General features: G+C 41.6%; 1 protein-coding gene across 2 annotated transcripts in view; it reads left to right on the top strand.

Moving 5' to 3' along the window:
* SNX27 (sorting nexin 27) overlaps positions 1-20,463 on the top strand; it is a 51,973-nt gene extending 31,510 nt beyond the window's left edge. For both annotated transcript variants that reach the window (XM_006216993.4, XM_072946563.1), the window contains exons 4-12: positions 603-667; positions 2,426-2,530; positions 6,237-6,315; positions 7,877-8,040; positions 12,372-12,461; positions 14,723-14,872; positions 15,205-15,333; positions 15,725-15,784; positions 16,660-20,463. In XM_006216993.4, the coding sequence (XP_006217055.1) occupies positions 603-667; positions 2,426-2,530; positions 6,237-6,315; positions 7,877-8,040; positions 12,372-12,461; positions 14,723-14,872; positions 15,205-15,333; positions 15,725-15,784; positions 16,660-16,707 (890 nt within the window). In that variant the 3' untranslated portion in view covers positions 16,708-20,463. The remainder of the gene's footprint in view (positions 1-602; positions 668-2,425; positions 2,531-6,236; positions 6,316-7,876; positions 8,041-12,371; positions 12,462-14,722; positions 14,873-15,204; positions 15,334-15,724; positions 15,785-16,659) is intronic.
* The last annotated feature ends 3,910 nt before the right edge of the window (positions 20,464-24,373 follow it).

The raw sequence follows: 24,373 nt of genomic DNA, 5'->3' as shown, positions 1-24,373 counted from the left end.
ATTAACTCTCTTAGATTTAGATGATTACCTACCTTCTGCCTGTTTTCCTTTCCTTCCTCCTTCTCTCTCTCTCTCTCTTCTTTAGTTGTCATTGTTCTGAAGCTAAAATCAGTAAGATGAGATGAGGATGTGCTCAGCTTAATACTTAGTTACCTACCTATTTTTTTCCAAAGTGGCTTTAAATGCTTATGCTCTTATTGGCCTGCTCTTAGGCCAAATAGATATTTTTCTTTATATTTTCATTTTGTGTTTGATTTATTCCTAATTCACCTTACCCTTGCTCTGTTGTCTGGCTTGTTAGTAGTTAACACAAGACTATAAAGTTACTTTTATTTCTCTCTTTTTGGTGACTTCCTTTGTGTTTAATATTTTTAGCAATCTGCGTATTTGTACATCGTATTATTCCTCTGTTTTAGTTCATGTTTATATAAATAAATATATATGTATATATTATAGTGCCTTTAAATATCATATGTCAGGGATGGCGTACTACTTCCAGCATTGTCTGCTACTGGGGATTTACACTTAGACCTTGATACGTTCTTGACTTTATATTCTTGATTTTAGGGCCTCATGCCAGATTCTGTCTTTGTTTTCTGTAGTGTGCTCAATACGAGTCATTGGTGAGAGTGACATCATGCAAGAATTCCTGTCAGAATCAGATGAGGTAGGTGGATGTCTGCTGCAGGGACTGTTTACCTCTTGGCTCTTTGTGAGTGAAAATGAATTAAAGGTATCAGTCATGGGTTGACTTGCCATAGATTCTCCAAATGACTATTTTTTCAGCTTCCTTTTCTTACGTGTCCTGCTTATCCTTCAAGGCCTAGTGCTAGGTCCGCCGTCTCTTTGAATCTTTCCCTGATATTCAAGTCATTGATTTTTCATTCCACCAAGGACTTCTGCAGTCAGTACCGCTCAGTTATCACCTTGTTGCTGTCTCATTCTCTAATTTTTTATACATTTAATCAGATTATAACTTTGTATTTTTAGTTTACTAGAGTGAGCTACCTGTAGGTAAGAGCTAAATCTTTTTTTTTTTAGCTTTATTGAGGTATAACTGACAAATAGGAATTTTATATATTTAGATATGCAGTCTGCTATTTTGTTATCTGTATACATCATGAAATGACCACCATAATCAAGCTGATTAATGTATCCATCACCTCGTTACCATTTCTTCCCCTCTTCTTCTCTCCCTCTTCCTTCCTTTCTTTCTTTACTGAAGATCTACCCTCTTCAGCAAATTTCAAATATCCAGTACAGTATTGTTAACTATGGTCACCATGCTATACATTAGACCTTTAGAGTGAAAGCTAAATCTTGATCATCTTTATATTCCCTGTGCCTTACCAGAATGTCAGGTGTGTTGTAGGAGCTTAATAAATATAAATTGAATGGAAGGATGACTATGTAATGCTACTACATTAAATAGTGTGTTATCCATTAATTATTTTAGGGTATATTTTAATTTTCCCAACTAGATTATAGATAGTTTCTTGCAGACAAGGGCTTATAACAAAGTAATGCTTAGGATGGTTTTAGGCAAAGAATAGAACTTTTTTTTCTTTCTTTTTTTGTTTTGTTTGTTTTCTGTTTTGGGGGGGAGTGGGGGAGATAATTAGATTTATTGATTTATTAATATTATTATTTTTAATGGAGACACTACTGGGGATTGAACCCAGGACCTCAGGACCTCAGGACCTCATGCATGCTAAGCATGCGTTCTACCACTGTGCTATACCCTTCCCTCAGAACTTCTTTTAAAGTGGTAAATGAAGATGGACTTTTTCCTAAATAGTTTTTCTCTCTAATAAAAATTACAAGGTCGCAAATCTGTTACAGGAATGTGTTAATTATCAAAAGCAATAAGGAAGAAAGACTTCTTTTGAATTAAGGAGGATAAGAATTATTTACTCTTTGCTAGAAGAGAATTGGGCATCAAACTAATCCAGATTCCTGAGTTTCATCAGTTTTTCTTTCAAAAGTGTCATGATTATTTCAGGGTTCCAAAAGTAACTTAGGGGATAGCACATGACCAATCTAGCAGGCCTAACCATTTAAAACCAGAGGTTATTTGTTGAAACTGCTGCTTTTGGTTGTTTTCTTTTCTCATTTGTGAGTTCTGAATTTTTGAAAGGAAGCCAAAAATCTCATCTGTATTTGACCTAAATGCTTTCACATGTTTTCTGTTTTGAAATAGGAACACGCTGATGTCAACATATTTCTTTCCTCCCTGTTCATCTTAAGGGTTAATGTCTGCTGCAGCCTAAAGTCAGCTTTATGACTTGTAATGTATTGACTTACATCTTTTTTCCCTTTTTCATTGGAACTCACTTTCTCTCTATCACAAGTTTAGTTGTTGTTTAGCTAGCATGTTGCAAGCAGAGTGAGGTCATAAATTCTTTTTCTGTGTCTTTTTCCCCAGAACTACAATGGCGTGTCCGACGTAGAGCTGAGAGTAGCATTACCAGATGGAACTACAGTTACAGTCAGGGTTAAAAAGAACAGTACTACAGACCAAGTATATCAGGTAAATTAAACTGAAACAGTAGACTTGACATTGGATGGTTTAAATAAAGCTAAAGAAGGTGGATTAACACAACATTGTAAAATGATTATAAATCAATAAAAAATGTTAAAAAAAAAGAAGGTGGATTAAATGAGTTAATACATATCAAGTGCTTGGAGTATCTGGCACATAGTAAGTTTATTAAATGTTAGCTACTACTGCTGATGTTGTTATTAATGTGGAGTGCTTGGTTCTCACTGAAAGAAAGATGCAGTAAATATACCAAGTTGTAATGGTCATGATTACTCACCCCCCCACCTTTTTAGTTGTAAAAAACTTAATAATGTACAAGAGATAGAATAGTACAATGAAGCTCTGTGTACTCATCACTCATTTAATAATCAAGATTTTGCCGTATTTGTGTTGGACACTTTTTTCCTTTTCCTTTGTTTAAATCTTTTAAAGCAAATTCTATGTTATTGCACTCTTGTATTATTTCAGTACACATCTCTAAAAAATATGGGATTCTTCTTACATAAAAAATTAACAATATCCAAAAAAATTAACAATTTCAAACCTAAAAAATTAACAAGACTTCCATGGTATTAACTAATAACAAATCCAGAGTCCAATTTTCCCAGTTGTCTAAAAGTGATTTTTAATAATTGGTTTGTTAAAATCTGGATCTACACAAGGTCCTTATGTCACATTTGGTTTTTATGTTTTTTAGTATAGGGCAGTCTCCCTTTCCCTCCCTTTCCTTCCCCAGCGTTTTTTCCCCCCATGTTATTGTTTTATTGCATAAATTGAGTCTGTGTCCTGTGGAATGTCCCACATTCTGAATTTTATCTGTTTGTTTCTTTTGTCTGTTTGTGTCATTTAATAAGGCATTCTGCCTCTTACATTATCTATAAAAGGAATTTTGCTCTAGAAGCTTGATTAGATTCAGGTTCAGCCTCTTTTTATAAGAGTACTTCATAATCAGCGCTGTATACTTCATATTGCTTCTCAACAGGAAGAACGCAATATCCGGTTATCCACTTTTGGTGGTTAATCAGTAGTTTTAGGTGGTGATAACCTGATATATGCACTGTTCAGTTCTCCATTGGTCTTTTATCGAATGAGTGTATCATTGATGATTACGACCTTAGCTAGTGGCTTCATTAAGGGTTGCAAAGTGCTGATTTTCCAGTTCTCTCATTTCTTCACGGTTACTAACTAGAATTCTATGAAGAACTTTCTCTTATCAGCTAAGGCTATTTAGTTACCCTGAAATACAGTTTGTAGGAAAGAGGGGATAAATATTTAATTCTTTCCTTTTATTGCCAATTTTTGGCATAAAGAATTGGTGCCCTAGTTGATTCCAATGATGTCCAATGATATAATTATTTTACCTTTTAATATCATGTGGGGTTTTAGATATGCAATATGAGTTAATCAATAGCATGTATTATCTTTTTGGTGCTCACATTGTCCTGTCTTTGATCAGTGGAAACTCCATGTCTGCTCCTATACTCTTTTGATGCCACCCATTTGTCTATGATAGCATCCTTGCTTTTCAGTACAGCAAGAAGTTCTGGGCTCTTCTTTGTATATTTCCTACACTAGCTCTAGAATTAGCCATTTTCCCGAGAAGTCTTGTTTGCTTTCAGTGAGAAATGGCACTTAAAGATCATTATCTGGGTTCTGGGTGTAATCATTACTTTTAGGCTTTTTCATTGGTCTTTAATCCTGATTTGATCAAGATTTTCAGGGAGACGAGCAGGTTTCTGGATATTAATACTTATTTTTCTTTGTAGCAAACACAAAATTTATCCCTCAAACATTTACTCATTAGCTGTATACCCTGGCAAAGGATAGGTACAGGATCTGAGGTATTTCAGAAAATTATAAAATGATGGATCGATTGCAAAGAATATAATTTTATATAGCTTGCTGACGTTTCTGGGGTTTTTTGTTTTTTTCCAATATTTTTCTATCTAGCAAGGCCTAATTTTTTGCACTTCTCCCCTTAACCCTGTTACTGAGACTTCTAACTATAAGCCATTTTTCAAACCTTGAGATGATTTCCGTTTCTATCCAGTGCAGTGTAGAATGGTAACTTAGAACACTGTCCATCTCCTACCTCACATCAGAGATGAACCTAGGTTTGATATGTGAGCAGATATAGGAAGAAGGATGTACTCATACTTGGTTTACTGAGACACTGATACTCAGCAGTTTTCTCTTGTTTAACTAACACCTTATTTATACGTACTGGGATTGATCTTGAAAAGAAATTTTGGTACTACTAGTTTGTGTTTTTTGCTTTGTTTTGTTATTTGTAAGTTTTTTGTATGTAATTTGTATGTAATATGTATGTCTTTTATTTCCATGTGGAGTCTTTCAATTTCTTTTTATTTGTCATGTTAGGACCTTAATTCCTAGAGAGAAGGACTAATACTTACTTAAAATGCCTCTGTTGTCCCAACATTTTGCTATTTTCATGTGGATAAGGATGATGGTAATTCTTAGGAAATGGAAGTCCCTGGCCTGAGACATGGATCATCTGAAAAATAAAAAAGAATAATTTGTGAAGCATTAAAAAAAATTGATAAGCTGAAGAACCAAGGAGATAAATCTTGTGTGTTAACAGCCTATATTAAATGTAGGCTGGATATGTGAGCCTGTATATCTAAGAATTTATGTTCTTCTTAAGATCAGTCCTTATAAAGCACATTTCTTGTAAGTTCTGTTAAAAGACTTATGAGATGAAGTCATATTTCAGAGAGGAAAACCGGTATTTAAGGAGAGACTATTATCAGCTTGAATTGGAGGGGAGAAACTCATATTTAGAGATCATAGCTGTGTGGGTAAAGACAAATTTTTTTTCCCTCTTATTTCATGCATATGTGTGCATGTATACATACATGCAAAGAAGAGTAGCTATGGACCATGAGTTTAGTTTGTATAAAACTAGAGTGGCTACCAGCGAGGATGAGGGGTGTAGACACTCATTCTTATGGCAACTGTAGTGAAGTTTCCAATTATCTGCTCCTGAGAATCACAGCCTCCAAGCAGCAGTCTGGGGGCCAGTGGGGTTTCCCCAGAACCTCATTTTCTCTATTCTTCCTGTCTGTGTATCATCCGAGCATAATTCCCTAATCATCCTGGAAATTGTTATAAACTACCTAATGCCATCTAACAAATCCCTTCCTGCCCAAAGTTATGGAAATTAATTATGAGGACTGTAAATAAGTTCTCTGAGAGCATGTCTGAATAATATTTAGAAAATGATAAAGACTCTTAGCCTTTTTTTGAAGGGAAGAATCATATCATGCTTGTATTTATTGATTGATTTCAAAATACAGTAAGATCCTCTTGAAAAACAAAGCCTCTAAATGAGATTGTTGAACCTCTGTTTTATTATCAGCACAGGTATTTTAAGTTAAAGCTCTTTATTTTCTGGATAGAGGCTGGAATAAACTTCTTACCAGGTATAATTGAAAGTGAATTTATAATTTATAATCACTCCTTTTTTTCAGTTGTGTGCTTTCTTGTCATCTGCCCTCATTCTCCCTACCCTCTCCAATCCATATCTGATGTTTGGAGTCAAAATAAATATGTCTATACAAGTTAAAAAAAAAAGAAACCAAGATGGCAGAAGTCCTCCCTTCTCCCCACTGTCTTGTCTTACAACACTGTCTGATCTAGTTTCCCTGAAACTAATCTCCTTCTTACACTTCAGGCTATTGCAGCAAAGGTTGGCATGGACAGTACGACAGTGAATTACTTTGCCTTATTTGAAGTGATCAATCATTCCTTTGGTAAGTGCCAGCGACTAATACCAAGTTTTATTTGGGGGTATTTTATTCTAATACTAACAGACTGAAGCTCCCCAAAACTGTCAAATTGAAACTGTTTGCCTAGAGAAGAGCTTGATGACAAGGGGCAATCCCACTATTTCTAACAAGCAGACAGGATGAACCCCATTAAATCTAGGTGTCCAATCACTTTTTTCCTCTTTTGTAAGTGTAAGTTACTCGCATCCACACTGAAGCAGATACTTTCATGAGGTTCTTTTAAATTAGAGGTTCAAAATTAATATATTCCAATGAAACAGCCTTAAAAAAGAAGGGATTTTCTATTTAGCTGTAAGTTGTTTTAGTGTACTTTATGCTTTGTGAAGATTTTTAAGAATAGCATTTTGTTTTCAGGAGTTAGAAGAAGATACAGTGATTAAAAGCCTTTGCCTTAATGCATGTGTTTAAATTTCTGTGTGAATAGATACCCTCTTCTTAAGGAAGTTTTATTGCATGGTAACAGATTTTCTCTTATATATTATTTTATAAAAGCTTGGGATGGTAGTCACGTTGGTTGCAATGAGTCCACAAAGGGATGAAGTCGGAAGGCTTGCTTTGAATGGCGTAGATTTCCTGTGGTTTGTGGGTCTTTCCCACACCATACATGCCAGAATGACAGATAATAATAATTGATCAGACCTTCCTCATCCCAGAGAGAGGGATGAGGAAGACAGAACAACTTAGATTCCCCGTAAAGCAGCCATCGCCCTATTGTTCTTTATCTTCCCAACTCCCTACAGTCTAGTTAGGCAGATGTAAATGTTACAGATTGCTAAGGAATCTGGACACTTGGATTCTAATCTTATCCTTCTTTTCTAAGCTTTAGTTAACAAATAAAATAGGAAATATTAAATCTGTCTTTTGCAACATATAAAGTCAAGTAAACATCAGTAGAATAAGACAGCCTTTTTAAAGAAAAGCAACATAGGAATTAAAAGAGCTAGTGTTCTTCTAACCCCCATGCCCCCCAAAAAACAATTTAAAAAAGTGCCAATGTTTTATCCTGTTGTGCCTTGTTAGGAAGAGGAAGTAAGTGTTACTCAGAAGACTCTTTTCACTTTGATGAATGTCTTAGACTTGGGAGATGGGGAGAGCCTTTCAGCTCTTAACAGTAAAAGCAGTTCGTTGAGAACTGCCACGTGAAAGACTCTGAATGCACCATAGCTGGGTAAGAGGGGCGGCTTGCCTTAAAGATATTCAGTGGACACCAGATAATGGATCAGATATTTTAACTGACTTTGGAGTAGGTGCTGTCTGCAGAGTCAGCATGCTGACTGAAGGTGTGCCCTTCAGGTGATAGATTTCAGTTAGTTTGAGGCTGGACTGGCCAGTCATAGCTAGAAGGCGTAGATTTGGTTAGACAAGTGGTCGTTTGTGGCCCCAGGGCAGAGCTCCTTGATGGATCTGAGCTGATGTCCTGGTTAATAATAACCTGCCATTCTTGATCTGATTTACACAGTTCATCCTAGGGAAATGCCTTATATATTTTTTCACTCTGGCTTTCTTTGTTTTGTCTTCTCTCCAGTGCGTAAGCTGGCACCTAATGAATTTCCTCATAAACTCTATGTTCAGAATTACACATCAGCTGTGCCAGGCACCTGCCTGACTATTCGAAAGTGGCTTTTTACCACAGAAGAAGAAATCCTCTTAAACGACAATGACCTTGCTGTTACCTACTTCTTTCATCAGGTGGGTGAACTGATCTTGCTGGAAAGGCCTGATTTCTTTTTCTGTTTGTATGTAGTGGGTAATTTGCCAACCCAGTGTGGATCTTTGAGTAAGCCGTTTGCCTCCTGGATCTTTTAGTAAAGTTTGTAAAACGTTCTATGCCATTTCACAAAATACAGGTTTAAGAAGTGAAGATATTCTGGAGTTCAAAATGTATTTATTATTTTTTTAAAACAAGAGCAAGTGAGCATTATGGTGAGGTACCTTTTCAAAAATGTTTTGCCAGAAGTATACATGCACAGAGTTTAAAGCATCAAATGGTTCTACGCAGGTTATTGTGGAAAATGTCGGTTGCTCCCACTTTCTTTTTCTCTCTTTAGGCAGCTACTTTCACCTCTTCTAGCTTTGTTTTTTGTTGTTTGTTTGTTTTTACGTTTTTTTGTTGTTTGTTTGATTTTGTTTCATAGGTGCTTCCATGTCTCTGTTATAACTTGGTTATATTTCTCCTACTTGATGTTTCGGATCCTCAAAGTGTCCCTTCACCTCCTGCTGTAGACCTCAGCTCCATTTCCTCCCCAGCTCCCGCTGCAGACTCGTGCCTTTTCATCTCCCCTTTCCTGCTGTAGCCTTTGTAGCAGTATCTCATACCCAGCAACTTTTCTGAACTCCCCTGTTGCTTCAGACAATTTTTTAAACAGTTTTGAGGTATAACTGACATACAATAAACTGTACATATTTAAATTTTATAATTTGATGAGGTTTTTTTTTTACCCTATTAACCGTTTTTAAATGTACAGTTCAGTAGTGTTGAGTATATTCACACTGTTGTGCAATGGATCTCCAGAACTTTTTTATCTTGCAAAATTGAAACTCTCTACCCATTAAACAGTTCATTTCCTACTCCTCTGCGTCTGGCAACCACCGTTCTGCTTTCTGTGAATTTGACTACTTTAGATATCTCATGTGAGTGGGGTTGTACAGTATTTGTCTTGCATATTCCATTTAGCATATATGTCCTCAAGGCTCATTCATGTTGTAGCATATGACAGGATTTTCTTCCTTATTAAGGCTGAGTGATGGTCTTCCATTGTATGTGTATATCACATTTTGTTTATCTGTGGATGGACATTTGGATTACTTTACCTCTTGGCTTTTGTGAATAATGCTGTTATGAATATGGTAAATTCCTCTTCAAAATCCTGCTTTTAATATACCCAGGATTGGGCTTGCTGGATCATATGGTAATTTATTTTTAATTTTTTGAGGACCCACCATACTGTTTTCCATAGCAGCTGTACCACTTTACATTTTCAGCAGTGCACAACAGCTCAAAATCTAAGCTGTTCAAATGAAAAAATGGCTTTTGGGTTGACTAGGTAAACAATTGTGCCTTTTGGAAAATAATATTAAATTTTTTCACTTAATTTTAGTAATTTTTATATCACATTTTGATGGTGGGACTATCTCATGCATTACATCAATTCGAAGATGCCATCAATTGTAAAATGCACTATGTATGTACTGCTGAGAGGAAAAAGCTACCAATTAAACAACATAGCATTGATTGTAAGATGCATCCCAATTTTAGGAATGACAAAATGTGTACTTTAGAATTGAGCAAATGTTAGATAATGAGCTTTTTCCTTAAAAAAAATAATAAGTTCAAAATCTATAGTAGGATATATTTGATTTCTGGCTAAACCTGGCTGATTAAACATACATTTAAACTGCTTCTTCCTGAAAGCTTGCTAAAATAATAGTAATGGATTCTAAGAAGTGTAAACCTGCAAGGACAATGAGAACAGGAGGAGACACAGCAGATGAGACCGGTCAACAATTTTTAGAAAATGAATGTTTGAATCAATCAACAAGAGTTTGGTGTTTGGTTATTGTGGAAGAATGGTGAGAGCATGTGGAAAGTTACAAAGAAACGTGAGGTAGTTAACATCAGAGATAAAGAATGTACAAGAAAGGAAGTCCTAGTACAGTACACGACGAGGTGTGAACAGTGTCTGTATGCTTACAATAATGTACTGATTACAATAATACTGAATATTGATTACAGTAATGAATACTGAATACTGATTTAATTATTATTGAGATGTTTCAAGGAAGAAGTAGTGAAGGTGTAGGGGTGATGTAAGAAAGCTAAAACTTAGTATTTTCAACACAGCAAATCAGCATTGTCTAAAATCAGTAAGTTAGGAATTAGCAGAATTAGGAATTTAGAATTATAAAAAAAAATCACAAAAAACTGTTCACAGTGCTTAAAATATCTCTGGAATGAGACTGTGGGATCAGGAGATTGCGTATTACCAGGAAGTGTCTAATAAAAACATTTTTTAAAAAAACTATATACATCTTTTACTTTAAAATTTTTTTAATTAAGGGAAAAAGGAGTCTAGAGTGGCAGTATTTACGTTTCTTACTCAGGGATAGTCAAGCAATATAACTGTGATTAGAATGAGAGGATAGAACATTTTTGCTTCCCCACCGACATGCGGGTAGTTCACGTAGAGTTGCTGGGGTAGATGTTCCCTCTGACCCACCTCTGCCCTGGGGAGACGTTCATCAATGTTTCTGTGCTGTTACTAGTCAGGCCCAGTTCTAGGTATTGCGGAAACTGAATAGATAAACCAGTACTTATGTGTTTGTTTTCCCTCTTTACTTCTCTTAAACCAGCTTTTCAGTAACTGGTTTAAATGTGGCCTGGAGCAGCCAGGTCTTTTGGTGATATGTAACAGTGTTAGGTTCTTCAGGGCACTGGTGGCAGTTCTTACTGAGAATCCCCTCTGAATATAATCCTCTCTGCCTAAGTGAATCCTCACTTGAACGGCTAGGACTGGGGAGAGACTGGCATAGTCTTTCCATTAGGCAGTCCCAGGCAGGACATTAATGTCCTTGTGTGGTTCTGAGAAGAATTTTAACAGCTAAATGATGTTATTATCGGTGATACTAATAGTAACTGTTTATAGGTACTTTACAAAACTGTTAACATCTGTTATCTCATTTTGTTGTCTGTCTACAAGGTGAGTATTATTCCTGCTTTATAGACTGAGAGGGTTTAAGTGACTTACTCAGGTGCGAATTGGCAGGTGACAGAGCTAGAAGTTGAACTGGTCCCTTGACTTCAATCCTTAATTCTTTCTGTTATGCAGATAATCTCCCTGATAAGACTGTGGGGAATGATTTCTGCCTTAAGGAAATAGGCAGTCTTCTGATAAAGGCTCAGGTGGGCCCCTGCCTTGTGTCTGCACGGAGTTGTCCTGTCAGTAACTCCCTGTGGTTAGAGTCTGAATGCCCTGGACAAATGATTCTTTTTGTTCTTTTTTTCTCCCGAAGATCAGTTTCCCCTCCATTAGATTTTTAAAGTTGTTTGGGGGTGGAGCAAGGCTGAGCGGGAAGGGGACTTACGTTTCATGTAGCTGAGCCAGCAGTAGGTTAGAACTAGCATGTTAGATCTGGGCACCTTTGTGCCCGTATCAAGTCCTCTGGTACTTTTTCAGTTCATCTTCTCAGATTTATCACTTTTTGTCTTCCAATTGCTACCACCCTAGTTTGAGATCTTGTTTCACTTCATGCTTAAGTACCATGACATCGTTGAGCTCTCTTATTTCATTCTCTCCTTGGTTTAAATCATTTAGCCCTCATAAACAGATCAATCTTTCTTTAAAAATCTATTTTTTATTCTTTATTTTAGCTCCCTACTGTCCTTAAGTCTAAATGCCTGTATGTGCTGTCTAGGATCGTCCACAGTCTGTTTACCTGTCCATCTGGAATTATTTGTCATTGTCCCCTAACATGTATACTTTATTTAAATCAGGCAAATCTGTCTCCTAAATATACTATTTAAATTCAAACCCGTTTCTGTTTCCTTTCTTCAGCTTTTAGTTTCTTCTATTCAACCTACCGTTTGGGGTCCAGCCAAGACCTCCCTGATAACTACGGTTAGCAACAAGCTCTCCTGTTCTGGGTGCATGCATCCCTCACTGTCTGTGTCACACACTTCTGCTGCTTCGTTGTTACCTTTAGCACAGTATTACATACTGTTTTTCAGTGTTCTCTAATTGTTTCATATGTATAAATCAACTGGAATTTAAATCTCTTAACACAAGAAACCAGATCCCTCATGTGTCTAGAACAATCCTTGATCACATACCAGACAGTCTTTAAATGTTAGTTATTCCAGTAAATACACCTGTGTGGCAGAGTTCACTGGTGATGATGATGGTGGTCCAAATGGATAGAAGTTACTCATTTCTGAAAATGAATCTGTGTCTCTATTTTTGTCAAGGATGTACATGATAATAATTTTTATATTTCTTCCTTCCTTGCCTTTGTTCTGGGGAAAGGCTGTTGATGATGTGAAAAAAGGCTACATCAAAGCAGAGGAAAAGTCCTACCAGTTACAGAAGCTGTATGAACAAAGAAAAATGGTCATGGTAGGTTTATGTCCTCATAATCTCTTTATAAAATGCCCCTTCTTATCTCTGAAGCCTGTTGGTCTAGTCATTTTTGAAGGATGTTGCAACCTGGACGGTGGCTTAACTAATTTTAAAAAAGGGAGAGTTCATTTGTAAAGTCCATTGTGTTCCTCCATTTAGCACACAAAGAGTTTATTGTGTTACACACAAAGAGTTTATTGTGTTACATAGAGGTGTATAACTTTATTATTGGTAATAACCAAACAGTATTCTTTTTGATTAAAAACGTCCTAGAATAAAAGATGTGCAAAACATTAATGTGATAAAAATAAGATTCTGAATGAAGGTTTAGATGTTTAACATTAGAAATTATTTTAGTTGTGATTTAGCAATCGCGAAATCATTTGTTTTCACAACTCCCATCCCTGCAGTTGCTTTAACATTTATGCTCAACAGTGCCCTTGGTTAGTATGATGCCCTAGAGCCGTGCCATTTGATTCCATAGCTGCTAGCCTCTTGTGGCTATTTAAATTTAATTTTAAATTTAACTTAAATAAAATTTAAAATTTAATTCCTCAGATGCACTCACATGTTTCAAGTGTTGAATAGCCATACGTGGCTATCAGCTGCCATATTGGACAGCTCGGATGCAGAACACTTGCATAGTTCTGCTCTGTTAAGTGCTGTGTCTATGCTTTAGTAACTGTCCTGTTTCTGACTGTACCTATCTTGTTGAATATCGAACATTTATAAACTGTCCCAAGCCGTACCTGTCCTCTTCTCTTGCCTAAGGTGGGCCATCGTCTGAGTAGTGTGCCAATCACAGGAGGTAATTTAGGATATGTATTTAGCTACTCAAAATTTAATATGAAAGGAGAGTAGACAGGATAAGTTTATGTTTGAAATAATATAGCTACATCCTTATGCTAATATGTTTGAAAACAAATATTCCCTTTTCTTTTGGAAATTCTATGTGTATGTACAATTTTAAGCATTTCTTCTCTATGCTTTAGGCAAATCCAGGAATGTAAAGATTGCCCACTTAAAGCTGAGAAATGCAACCTGACCTGAGAATCTCTGAAAACCTGAAGTGTCCCCGATAACACTTTACCTTAATGGAGCCTTTAAAATTACTTTTCACAGCTGTCATTTATTGAATACTTAATTATGTACTAAGTACCATGCTGGATGTTTTTAAAGCTTACAGATAACTGTGTGGTATAGGTGCTATTATTATTTCCCTTTTTACAGAAGAAGAAACTCAAGCTCCTAGGGTTTAGTAATCTGCTTGAGTTCAAATAACTTACTTCCAAGGTTATGTGGTTAGGAAGTGGTGGGGCCAGGATTCAAGCCCAGGGCAGTCTGTGAGTCAGTAGTTCAGAGAACTCTCTGGGTTAGTTCAGTAGCATTGTACCTGTGAGGGTCATAAATGACTCTTGATTTTGGTCCAGATGCTTTTAAGGAGACATACATGCTGTAGACCCAGGGGACAGTGGGGCTCAATGGGGGCTGGTTGGTAATAGAGAAAGGATCAATGAGTGGCCTAGAAATTAAACCTGGCTTCCAATTTTGGTTTTGCCTGTGACATTAAGCAAGTCTCATATTACTCTGAGTTTCTATAAAATGACTGACTTTTCAAGTTTCCTTCAGCTTAAACATTGTATGAATCTGAGATTTGGAGTAGCTCAATCCTCATCACTGAGGTCATTCTTAAGGAAGACATGCGAGACACTAGCTCACTTTTCTTAGTTATAAGGATAGGTTCAGTTCCTACCCCTTAGGTACAGTGAAGTAGAGGGCTGGACTGAGTGGCATTTGGAGTTTTCTCTAGTCCTAGGAGTCTTTGTTGTAGTGTCTCTTCTGGCTTCATTTATATATATATATATATATATATATATATATATTTTTTTTTTTTTTTTTTTGCAGTGGGAGGTAATTAGGTTTATTTACTTTTTTTTTTTTAATGGAAGTACTGGGGATTGAACCCAGGACCTTGTGCATGCTAGGCATGCATTCTACCACCGAGCTGTAACCTCCCCCATATATCTTTTTTAAGTAGAAAAAGAGAGCAGGATTGGAAGGATGGAGGTGGAAGTTAGAAGTAGGGTACAGAATCGTCTCAGGAGTCCTGTCCCAACGTAAGTGATTGGTGCGAGGCGAGAGTCAAGGTCTTCAGGTTGCTGAGTGAGAGGATTCGCTTTTCTTTTGTGTCATTCAGCAGCTCTTGATGGTGGTTTAGTTCCATAGTAACACTGTTTCCCTTTCCTCTTTTCGTCTAGTACCTCAACATGCTAAGGACCTGCGAGGGCTACAATGAAATCATCTTCCCGCACTGTGCCTGCGACTCCAGGAGGAAGGGGCATGTAATCACAGCCATCAGCATTACGCACTTTAAACTGCATGCCTGCACTGAGGAGGGACAGCTGGAGGTGAGAGGTCGTGTAGCATGCGTCTGGGAAGTCGGGGGGCTGGGCCAGGAGCACTGGGGAGACTTTGATACTCAACTTGCTATGTTTTAGTTCCTACTTGGGGGGGAAATGAAATCAAAACTGTTTCGACTGGGGTAGGTAAACAGGCACTGGATCCGCACTGTTCCTCACCCTGACTGGCTGCTTACACTGACTTTTCTTCTTCTGTCACAGTGTTTTCCCTGAAATGATGTAGACATCTGTACTCATTTCTTTTCTGCTGCCTGGTTCAGAGCCATCCTATCTAAGCTCCCGGCGTTCTCACATGTGTGCTCTTGTTCTCGGTTGTTTAGAACCAGGTAATAGCATTTGAATGGGATGAGATGCAACGGTGGGATACAGATGAAGAAGGAATGGCCTTCTGTTTTGAATATGCACGAGGAGAGAAGAAGCCTCGATGGGTTAAAATCTTCACCCCCTATGTGAGTGGTGGATGGGGAAGCATGTTTGGGGAAAGTAGATTGGGCTCAAAGTTCTCCGTAAGCCAAATGCACAAGGGGAGATTGCTGTGCAGATGGCGGTTGTCTTGAGATCAGAACCTGTCTGAATCCCAGAGCCCCAGGTTCTTCCTGTCTTTTTTTCCCTCAGGCCTGGGTAGGATTGCCAATTTCACATCCCTCCTGACTCACAATTACCACTAGAAGGAGCCAGAGAATAGCAGATGAGCCAGGCCTGGATTTTTATGGGGCTTGTTAAGGTTTTTCTCTAGGCTGAGCAAGTTTGAAAGGTGGAGTGACTGGGGCATGAGTTCAAAGGCAGGGCCTGTGGTGTCTGGTCTTAAAAAGCCATTGAGTGTGGTCCTTTTTTTCCCAGTTCAATTACATGCATGAGTGCTTCGAGAGGGTGTTCTGCGAGCTCAAGTGGAGAAAAGAGGTAACTTCTAAACAATCTTGAATTGACTTTTTCATCTTTGTTTGTTTGTTTAAAATTTATAGTCCTGTAGCCAAATACCTGGGACTCTCTCCCCTCTATTTTTCGAGGAATATTAGTTGAGACCAGTTATCCCATGTGAGCCAGGAGACTCTTCCAGAGAGCTCGTTAGCCTTGGATGCTAAACTGGTCAAAAAAGCCCTGCTGCTGCTGGTCTAGAGGGTGGCTCTTGGCTGCAGGCTGTTCCGTCTCATGACTCCGTGGACCCTCCTCAGCCTGTTTTTTTAATCAAATCACCCTCCATGTGGTTCCTGGCCCAGAAGGGCAGCTGTCCTCGGTTTTAGCCGTTCTGACCGGATGAGTCAGGCAGGAGGGGTCTGGCTAACCGCGAGTGTGCGTGTGTGAGGCGTGTTTGCTGCTGCTTTCCTGCTGTCGGTATATGCCAGCGCGGGAGCCGAATTTAGAAGATTCTGAATAATTAGCTACTTACTCTCAAAGAAAATGTTTCTGACGTTCAGAATGTAAAGTCCGGAACATGAAAATTTATATTCTTGATGTAGTAGAAAGAACACTGAGCTCGGGAATCAGACCTGGGTTCTCTCCCAGCTTTTTTTCTTCTCTGTGATTTTGGGCAAATCAGCTTCCCCGGCTCTCAGGTTTCTCATCTTTTCTCCCCTGTAAGAGGGGAAGGCCGAACCGAGTAATTGATATCCTAGGTCCTAAAAGGCTGTGATTCTCGGCGGGACATTTGATCAGGTGAAGAGGCCATTCAGAGCGAGTCATGCAGTCGCACATTTCCTCTGTGAGGCGTTGTCTCTGGATGGGAGGAGATGTGGACACCGGAGGCTTCCCAGTAACTCTTCTGTTTTTCCTTTCAGAACATTTTCCAGATGGCGAGGTCACAGCAGAGGGACGTGGCCACCTAGCCTTTCGTTATTCTCTTCCCTTCTCTTCACCCTCATCCTCTTACCCTGTTCGTCTCCCATGTCAGACAGAGTAACCATTAACACAAAAGAAGAGAAAAAGGAAAGAAGTCATTATACTCAAAAGCCCTAAACTAAATATGATTAATAATCCCCTGAATGTCATGTCTCTGGAATTGAGCTGGTAGAGAACCACAGGCTGGTCAGCGCCAGGCGCCACCTGAGTTAAGACAGGAAGAGAAAGGAGCCCAGCCAGCGCGCCGGCGGCGGCTCTGTCCTCGCGCCTGGGCCTCGCACCAACACGCTCTCCTTGTGCTATATTTTTAAAACTGGAACTATGAACTCCATCCATTTGCACTGTTCAGACATATATATGTATGTATGTAAAAATTATATATACACAAATTAGCTGCACGTATATACATATATATATTTCTTTTTAAATTTCATATTGATGGCAGTACCTTTTTTAGCTTGTGTTTTTACACACCTTTCACTAGAATTCATGACTTCTCTCTTGCTCTCTTTATTTTGAAACTAACTTTAAAAAGGAAAAAAAAATTTACAGGGAAAATACCTCTCCTTGTGAAGGACTCGAAAAGTTTACAACCTACCTGGGTTTTTCTCCCCTTTTTTGTATCGAGTGAAGATTCTGTATCATGGGTTGCCACGGAGTCTGAGGAGCAAGGAGCATAGTTTCTTTATCTTCCAGGAGGCTGCTGGGGAGGAGAAAGGGGTGTGTTTCTCAAGGACAGCAAGGCTGCAGATCTGCAGGGAGAGTCTCAGCACAGAGGAAACAGCTTTCCTGGCCCGTCTCTCTCTCTTCCTGCTTCCCGAGGGCCCCTTGTTTGCTTTCCTGCAGCTGGCCTAGAGCGACGGGGAGGGTGGGCTCAGGAGGTTGATGCCACAGGAGCCTGAAACACTTTGTGGTTGTGATTTCTCATTTCCCTGCCATTTCTGAGGCAGGGATAGTGCCTGGGACCAGAGTTACAGCTGATACCTTTAGGCACGAAGACTGGACTTGCATAGGGAGAAGGAAGGAAGAGATGCCCTGTGTACGTAAGCTTTTCCCCGCTCCATTCCTGACCAGTAACCACCCATAACTATTACATTCTCTGCGACTTCCGTGAACAGCCGTGTTGGGGAGGGATCTGCCAACATCCCCAAGGCCCCGGGGAAACTTGGAATGGGTCAGTGGTCTGTGCCGACCAGACCAGAGCCCATCCGAGCCAGCTGAGGACTCAGGAAGGAGCAGTAGGAGTGTGGTTGATTTGGGTTGGATCTCAGCTTTTAGTTAAAAGGAGACTGAAGGAGAACTTTTTTGTCCCTCAAAGAACTTCTCATCTGACATTGCATTTAGACCTTGTGAGACCCAAGAGCTACATCCCAGGGTCTGGGGCCAGGGCTGACGGTGGTGAGGCAACCCCTAGGCTCCAAAGAGCTGGAGTCAGGCTCTAAGTGGGAGCTCTAAGTCAGGCTCTGATGCATCTGAGACACATTTTTGAGTCTTCTTTTCTTTTTTCCTTCTAAACAGAAACCTCCATAGGGTGATGTCTTGCTTTGTCTAACTGGGAGGCAACCGTAGTTGGTTGTAGTCAACTCCACTGAGCAGTGTTGGAGTGGTTTGATGTTTCTGTTTTTGTAACTTGTTTTGGCAGATCATCGTGAGGCCACTTTCTTTTTCTCACTCTGTCATCCTGGCAGTCGCTTGCCCCAGGGGGTGTGGGATCATATAGGACATCCTGTCTTCCCTCCCCTTCTCCAAATTCCGGTGGAATCAGAGTGCAAAACGTAAGAATGCTGAGTGTTGAAAGCTGCATAGAGTGATCTCTGATTCGGAGGCTTTGACACAGAATTAACTTCTGACTTAAATGAATTTAACAGTGAGCCAAAGGGCTCTGGAAAGAGGATACATTGATTGCCCTCTCCAAGATGCTGAAGAGACGTTTGGCACCAGCTTTGTTCAAACTTCAAAAATAGCAGCAGTTTGCTCCTATTCCCTCAGAGTGGGAGAGGAATGAGCAAATCCAGGAGCCCAAGGGAAACCCAGATGCTGGCCTCTTATGTGAGAGTAGCGAGGATGCCCTCAGCGCGGACAGAGGCTGCTCCGATCCCGTGCTGACCCGGAACTCACTGGGTGCTTGGAGATCAGTGAGGGGCCTGTGGGTGGTTAGCCTGCCGGCAGAATCTGTCTGGGAACAGCCCCTACTTGAGGCTGTACCATAACCAAGCCCCCAGCTACAGTGAGAAGGGAGAAGGCGGGAAACCCTGGCGGACAGCACCTCCTTCTCTCCCACCCACGGCCCTGTGCCCTACGCCGGAGGCCAAGCTCGGGGCTGTGGGGCTCGTAGGGTCAGGCTCTTCTTTGCAGGAAGCGGTGTTCGTGCGGTGCCCCTTGCCCCTTGTCCGCGCTTCCTTTCTCGCATCCCTGCTGCCTTCTCAGCCCTGGGTTCTGCCCAGGGAGGCTTCTACTCAGTCTTCGTTTGCAGTTTGTCTTTGAGAAATGGGGGCTCTCCTTCTCCCCTGCTCTGCCCCAGCAGGGTCTTCCTGGTCTCCTGTGGTCCTTCCCTTCACGACGGAGACTTTCTAACTTCTTTGGTAAAGGCTCAGAGATTTTCATGGATCAGGAAAATAAGGGGGGACCCTGAGAAACCTAGCCCTGCAGAAATGTCCCCTTGGGCCCTGCTTTGGGTTTTCTGCTCTTTGCATTTTTATTCTTCTCTCCGTTTTTCTGCCCTCCCCTTGCGCTAGGCCTGAGCTCGGCACAGGTGGGTGCCCAGGGCAGCTCCTGGGCCTGGACAGAGCTCTCAGGGCGGAATTAGATAAATGTTCAACATCCCCAGGCCTGGCCCATCTGGGTTCACCCTTTAGTTACCCAGGCCAGTAGCTTTGGGTCGTCCCCTCTTGTAGCCCCGAACCCAATGCTGGGAGCAGCAATGTAGGCCACTAACAGGAGGTGACACCTCTCTCTCAGTTTCAGAATTTGCCAGCTTAGGGGCCTGGCTCTAAAAGGCAGTTTTCTTAAAGGGGACTGCTCCCTGGGTGACCTGGAGGGACAACTGTGCCCTCCCTTCTCTCCCTCGTGTTCTCTGGCTGGATTGCTTCAGCTGTAGAAACTATTTGTTCTTTTGGACCCCAACATGCTGCTAGGTTCCTTCCAGATACATTGTGTCACATTAGCTTCCTTTGGAGGGAGGGTTATGTTGACGAACACTCCGAGAGAGAGCAGAAGCAATGGAGGTGCTTCTTTGACTACCCATCTTCCAGCTCCACCTTCTACCTTCCTCTTCCCCTAAACCTGAGCACGTCATGCCAGGCCTCACTTGTACAGGACTGCGTCAGCTCACTCCTCGGTGCAAATCTAGGGTGTGTGGGAAGCTTAGGGCTCGGAGGGAGAACAGAATCCAAGAGGGGAGTGATACGGGGTGGAGGCACTTGGCCAACTGCTAAACTTGGACACGGAGTTTTATATCACGCCCCCTTTTTAAGCCGGTGAGCTGGGCTTCAGTTTTCCCCAGGCCATGCACACTTTTAATTTATTTGAGAGAAACTCTAATTGTATTTTCACTGCAGTATCTTGTATTTTTTATTTGTGATTTAAGAAATGTGAAGAGAAAATACACCAACACATAATGGCTTAACAGTGTTTCTTTCATTCCTTGTTCTAGAGCTAACCACTCTAAAATTGTTTGGTAATGTCACTTAGTGTAATTAATTGTAACATATTCTTTTAAATAAATTGATTTATTGATGAAACTATTCTTTGGTTTCCTAGACTACAAATCCTTTGGGTTGTGTGGGAAGAAATGAAGGGGGACGTCTGAGATTTGAGTTGGAAAGGTCAGTCTGAAAATGGGAAGGAGCGTCTAGCCAGTTCTCCCGGGCGACTGGTGGGGTCGTCGTTTGAGGGCAGGCGGTGGGGAAGGGTGGGGAAAAGAGAAGCTGGGAGGACCCTGGGCCCGCGTTCTCTCTCCAGTGGCTACTTGGAAAGTTTCTCCTTCTCCCTCAGCTCTCTGAGTCGGTTGCACCAGCCCGCACAGACTCCATGTTAAGGCTCACAGGACTTCCCTCCCTCAGCCTTGTCCAGTTAGGGCCTGGCCGAGCCCTTGGAACGGATCTTAGCGCTGCCCTCCTGCCCCCAGCAACTTCTCTCTGGAATCTGAAATGGAAGGTACATATTACCCCTTATGAATGCCAGCTCAGTGCTGTGCACCCTGGGCGGGTGTAATCGTGGCCCTGCGTGTTCTCTGCTTTTACCGAGGAATCTCAGGCGCTGTGGTCTGAGTACCTGCTCTGCTCTGCTCTTTGCACTGGTTTATGGGCTGAATCTGCTCTGGAAAGCTCAGCATTTGTGTTAGGCTGGATATTCTAAAATTATTTTTATAATCCTTCCTGTTTTATTATTTTACTCTCCTAGTCATGTGCTTTTGCTCCTTGGTTGAGGACCGTAAGAGCAAGGAGTAGCCTGACATTTTGTTTGGCAGATCGAGGGGAGATGCTGCTGTGGGCCTCTCCCTCGGGCATAGGGACTGAATAACTGTAATCTGATAAATATTGCTATGCTAATGGGGGAAGTGTTTTTTCTTCAACAAGGAAAGAATCCACAGAGAAGTAGAAAGTAGAACTCCAGACTTAGAGTTACAGAAGTTAAAAGTCAAATATTTATAGAATACTGTGTGCAGGGCATTGTGTTAGATACTGCAGTAGTACAAAAGCAAAGACAGGAACACTCCGCTAGCTTTCAGCCTCACAGAGGAGTGACCATGGACCCCGCAGTGGAAGGGCTGAGTGCCGTAAGGCCTAGAAAAGAAGGGGAGAAAGACCTTTGGATGAAGGCACGTGAGGAGATCTTTATGAAGAAAGTGGTGTTTCAGGTGAACTGTTTAGAAAGAGCAGGCTTTCGACAAGAAGGCACTCAGCACACTTTACTGAGCCATTATGTGCCAGACAATAGTAACTGGGCACGAAAAGACATTGTGGGGCGGGGAGGAGGGGGAGAAGCAAGCTTGTCCAGATGAACGGCAAATAGGCCTGTCTGATTAAAACGTAAGGTGTGGGTAGGAGTGAAACAGAAGATGAGCCTTTGGAGAGCCTTGAATGCCAGGTGAAGTGCCCTGCAGTAAAAGAAGAGCCAGAGCGGTTCTGTTGCTTTTCACCAGCTGCGGTTTACAAACACTGATGTGTCAGGATGCACGCAGGAGGCTCGGTCTGTGAGCAGTGAGGGAGTGAGCAGTAAGAGGCCGTGATGGCTGAAACAAGGGAAACGGATATGAGGGAAATTGTGGAAGTAAAATCCTTTGTGATTTAATACTAAACACTGAATTTACGTGAAAGTAGTAAAAGGCTCCTAAGGTTTTATGTCTAGGAGACCAAGAATACAGATAATATTTAAAGTTGAAACTTTGGGGAAGAAAATATTTTAGCTTTGGACCTATTATGATTGAGGCGCGGGTGAGAAATCTAGATCTCAAGAGTCCTGCAGTTAATTAATTATTTGCTGAGCACCTTCTAATATTCTGGGCACTGACCAGGATGGGGAGGGTACAGTGGTGACCAAGGCAGAGAAAAATATCTGTGGATGAATTTGTAGAAGACAAGCGGCTTCTATGGAGAGCAGGTCGTGGGGGAGCGGGAGGGGAAATGGGGAGACAGGTGAGGACGACGCTTCAGGCCTCAGTGGATGGGGGTGACCTGGACGGTGCTGATGGCAGAGGAGACGGAGATGGAGGGTCAGACATGAGTCGATCACCGACACATTTGAGAGAGAGAACCAATAGGGCTTTGCAGCTGGGCTGCATATGAGAGGTGAGAGAAAGGGTGTGATCAAAGCACTGGCTGGAGTGGCCGCACTGTAGTGCTGCTTACTCGTGAGGAAGGCGGAGGGGGGAAGGCACGACTGAAACTGAGTTCAGGAGAAACATTAAGTTAGAAACACAAAGCTGAGGGTCATTTTCATCGAGCAGATGGGAGGATGCAACCCCGTTTATGGGGCGCAAGAGGAAGCTGAGAGACTGAAAGAGGGGCCAGAGAAGAACCCTAAGAACCAGGAGTTTGAACCAGGGCTGCTCAGATTCTCAGGTCTGGAGAAGAAATGGGTCTTGGCCATGAGTGGGAAATCCCTTCAGTCACAAATACAAGCAGCCAAGGCTGTGAAAGGCTTCGAAATTGTAGCAGGAGAACTGCAAGACAAAGGAGACCCTGAAAGTCAGAGGGCATTAAGCTCCCACAGGTCCAGCTCTTAGGAAACGGGGTCACCTTGCGTAGCATTCATACACTTCAAAGCTCTGAAAACACGGGATGGGGTGGGAATGCACTGAAGGGGTGATGGGGCTTTTCCTCTGCCACGTGCTCATCACCAGAGCCCCTCTTCACTGAGGACGTTTTTCTAAATGTCTGTTTTTGTTTCTAAAACTGGAAGGCTTCTCCCAGTCCCTGCTATTAACCTGTCAGCTCCACTCTTCTGCTCGAGAAGTTATTTTCCTTTACTCTTCTCTTTGTGCCGCCATTAACACGTGAACAGTAACTAGATTATTTTAGAAGAAACCGGTGCTGAGTTTCATCTTGCTTGGTGTGAAGTTAGGGGATCCTACTGTCATCGTTTCTTGTTTCATGTGTGTTTCATTACTGAGGCCTCTTCTGCTCAGAAGAGATCTTAGTGAACTTCGGTAGCTAACAGAACTCCCCCTCCTTTATATTCCTTCCTACTGTATTTGAAGCCAATATGATGCCCGAAAAATCTGTCTCCACACAGGAGACAAGTTAGGAGCCGCCTTTCCTGTCTCAGATGGCCTCTTGTGTTTTGCCATCAAAGGACCTGGAGAATCCCTCCCTGCCCAGAAGTTTTTTTGTTTCCCCCAAAAAAGACCCTTCTGTGTCTTTTCCACCCCCATCATTCAGTATTGCTTCTCTGGAGAAAATCTGGCTGCAGCCTTGCAGTGAGCAGTGACAGACAATAAATGTAGTCTTCCGTGTTTGTGTGAGAGGCTGCCACACCGAGGGGCTGTCTGAAATCTGGAGAGACACCAGGAAGGAGGAGACTTCCTAGTCCTTCCACCTCCCACATCCCAGGAGAACCCGCCAGCCAGTAAATCGCGCTGGGAGGTGCCCTTTGATTTATACTCCACCTTCCATCCTTCTGTCCTGACCCACAAACTGTCATGAAGCCACAGTGAGCATCTCAGGGGAAGATTCATAATGTTAACACCAACTCCTGTTAAGGTCTCCCTCCTTACACACATCTCTTCCCATCTCTGACCACACACACCCGCACGCCACGTGTGCTCACGCCCCCTCTGTCTCTGTTGAATTGAGACTGCAGGTGCTGCGTACTTGGCTCAGAACCCTGACTGGATTCTCTTCCTTCCGAGGGACTCCTGTCCCTGATCTGCACCAACCCAAGAGGCTTTTTCCCCTGAAACAGTGTCCGCAGATACGTCTGTGGTGCTGCACATGTTGCTTCTCTTTTCTAACTCTTCCCAGTTGGGGCAGTTTAGGAGAAGGCAGAAGTATGCGGTGGAGGTGGGGATTCACCCAGCCTTGTGCTCTCGCAGAGCAGCTCTGATGCGAGGCCAGGTTGGGGCTGGAATGGAGCAGGTTTATAAGCAGGAGGTGATAAGGGTGGGGTAGCAGGTAGCTGCCTAGAAGCACATGGCCCGTGTGCTGTGAAGTC

Source organism: Vicugna pacos, chromosome 21 (genome assembly GCF_048564905.1).
Source record: "Vicugna pacos chromosome 21, VicPac4, whole genome shotgun sequence".
In the NCBI taxonomy this organism is placed as follows: domain Eukaryota; kingdom Metazoa; phylum Chordata; class Mammalia; order Artiodactyla; family Camelidae; genus Vicugna; species Vicugna pacos.
Note: the sequence above shows the minus strand (reverse complement) of the source record. Positions and strands in the feature narration are given on the sequence as shown.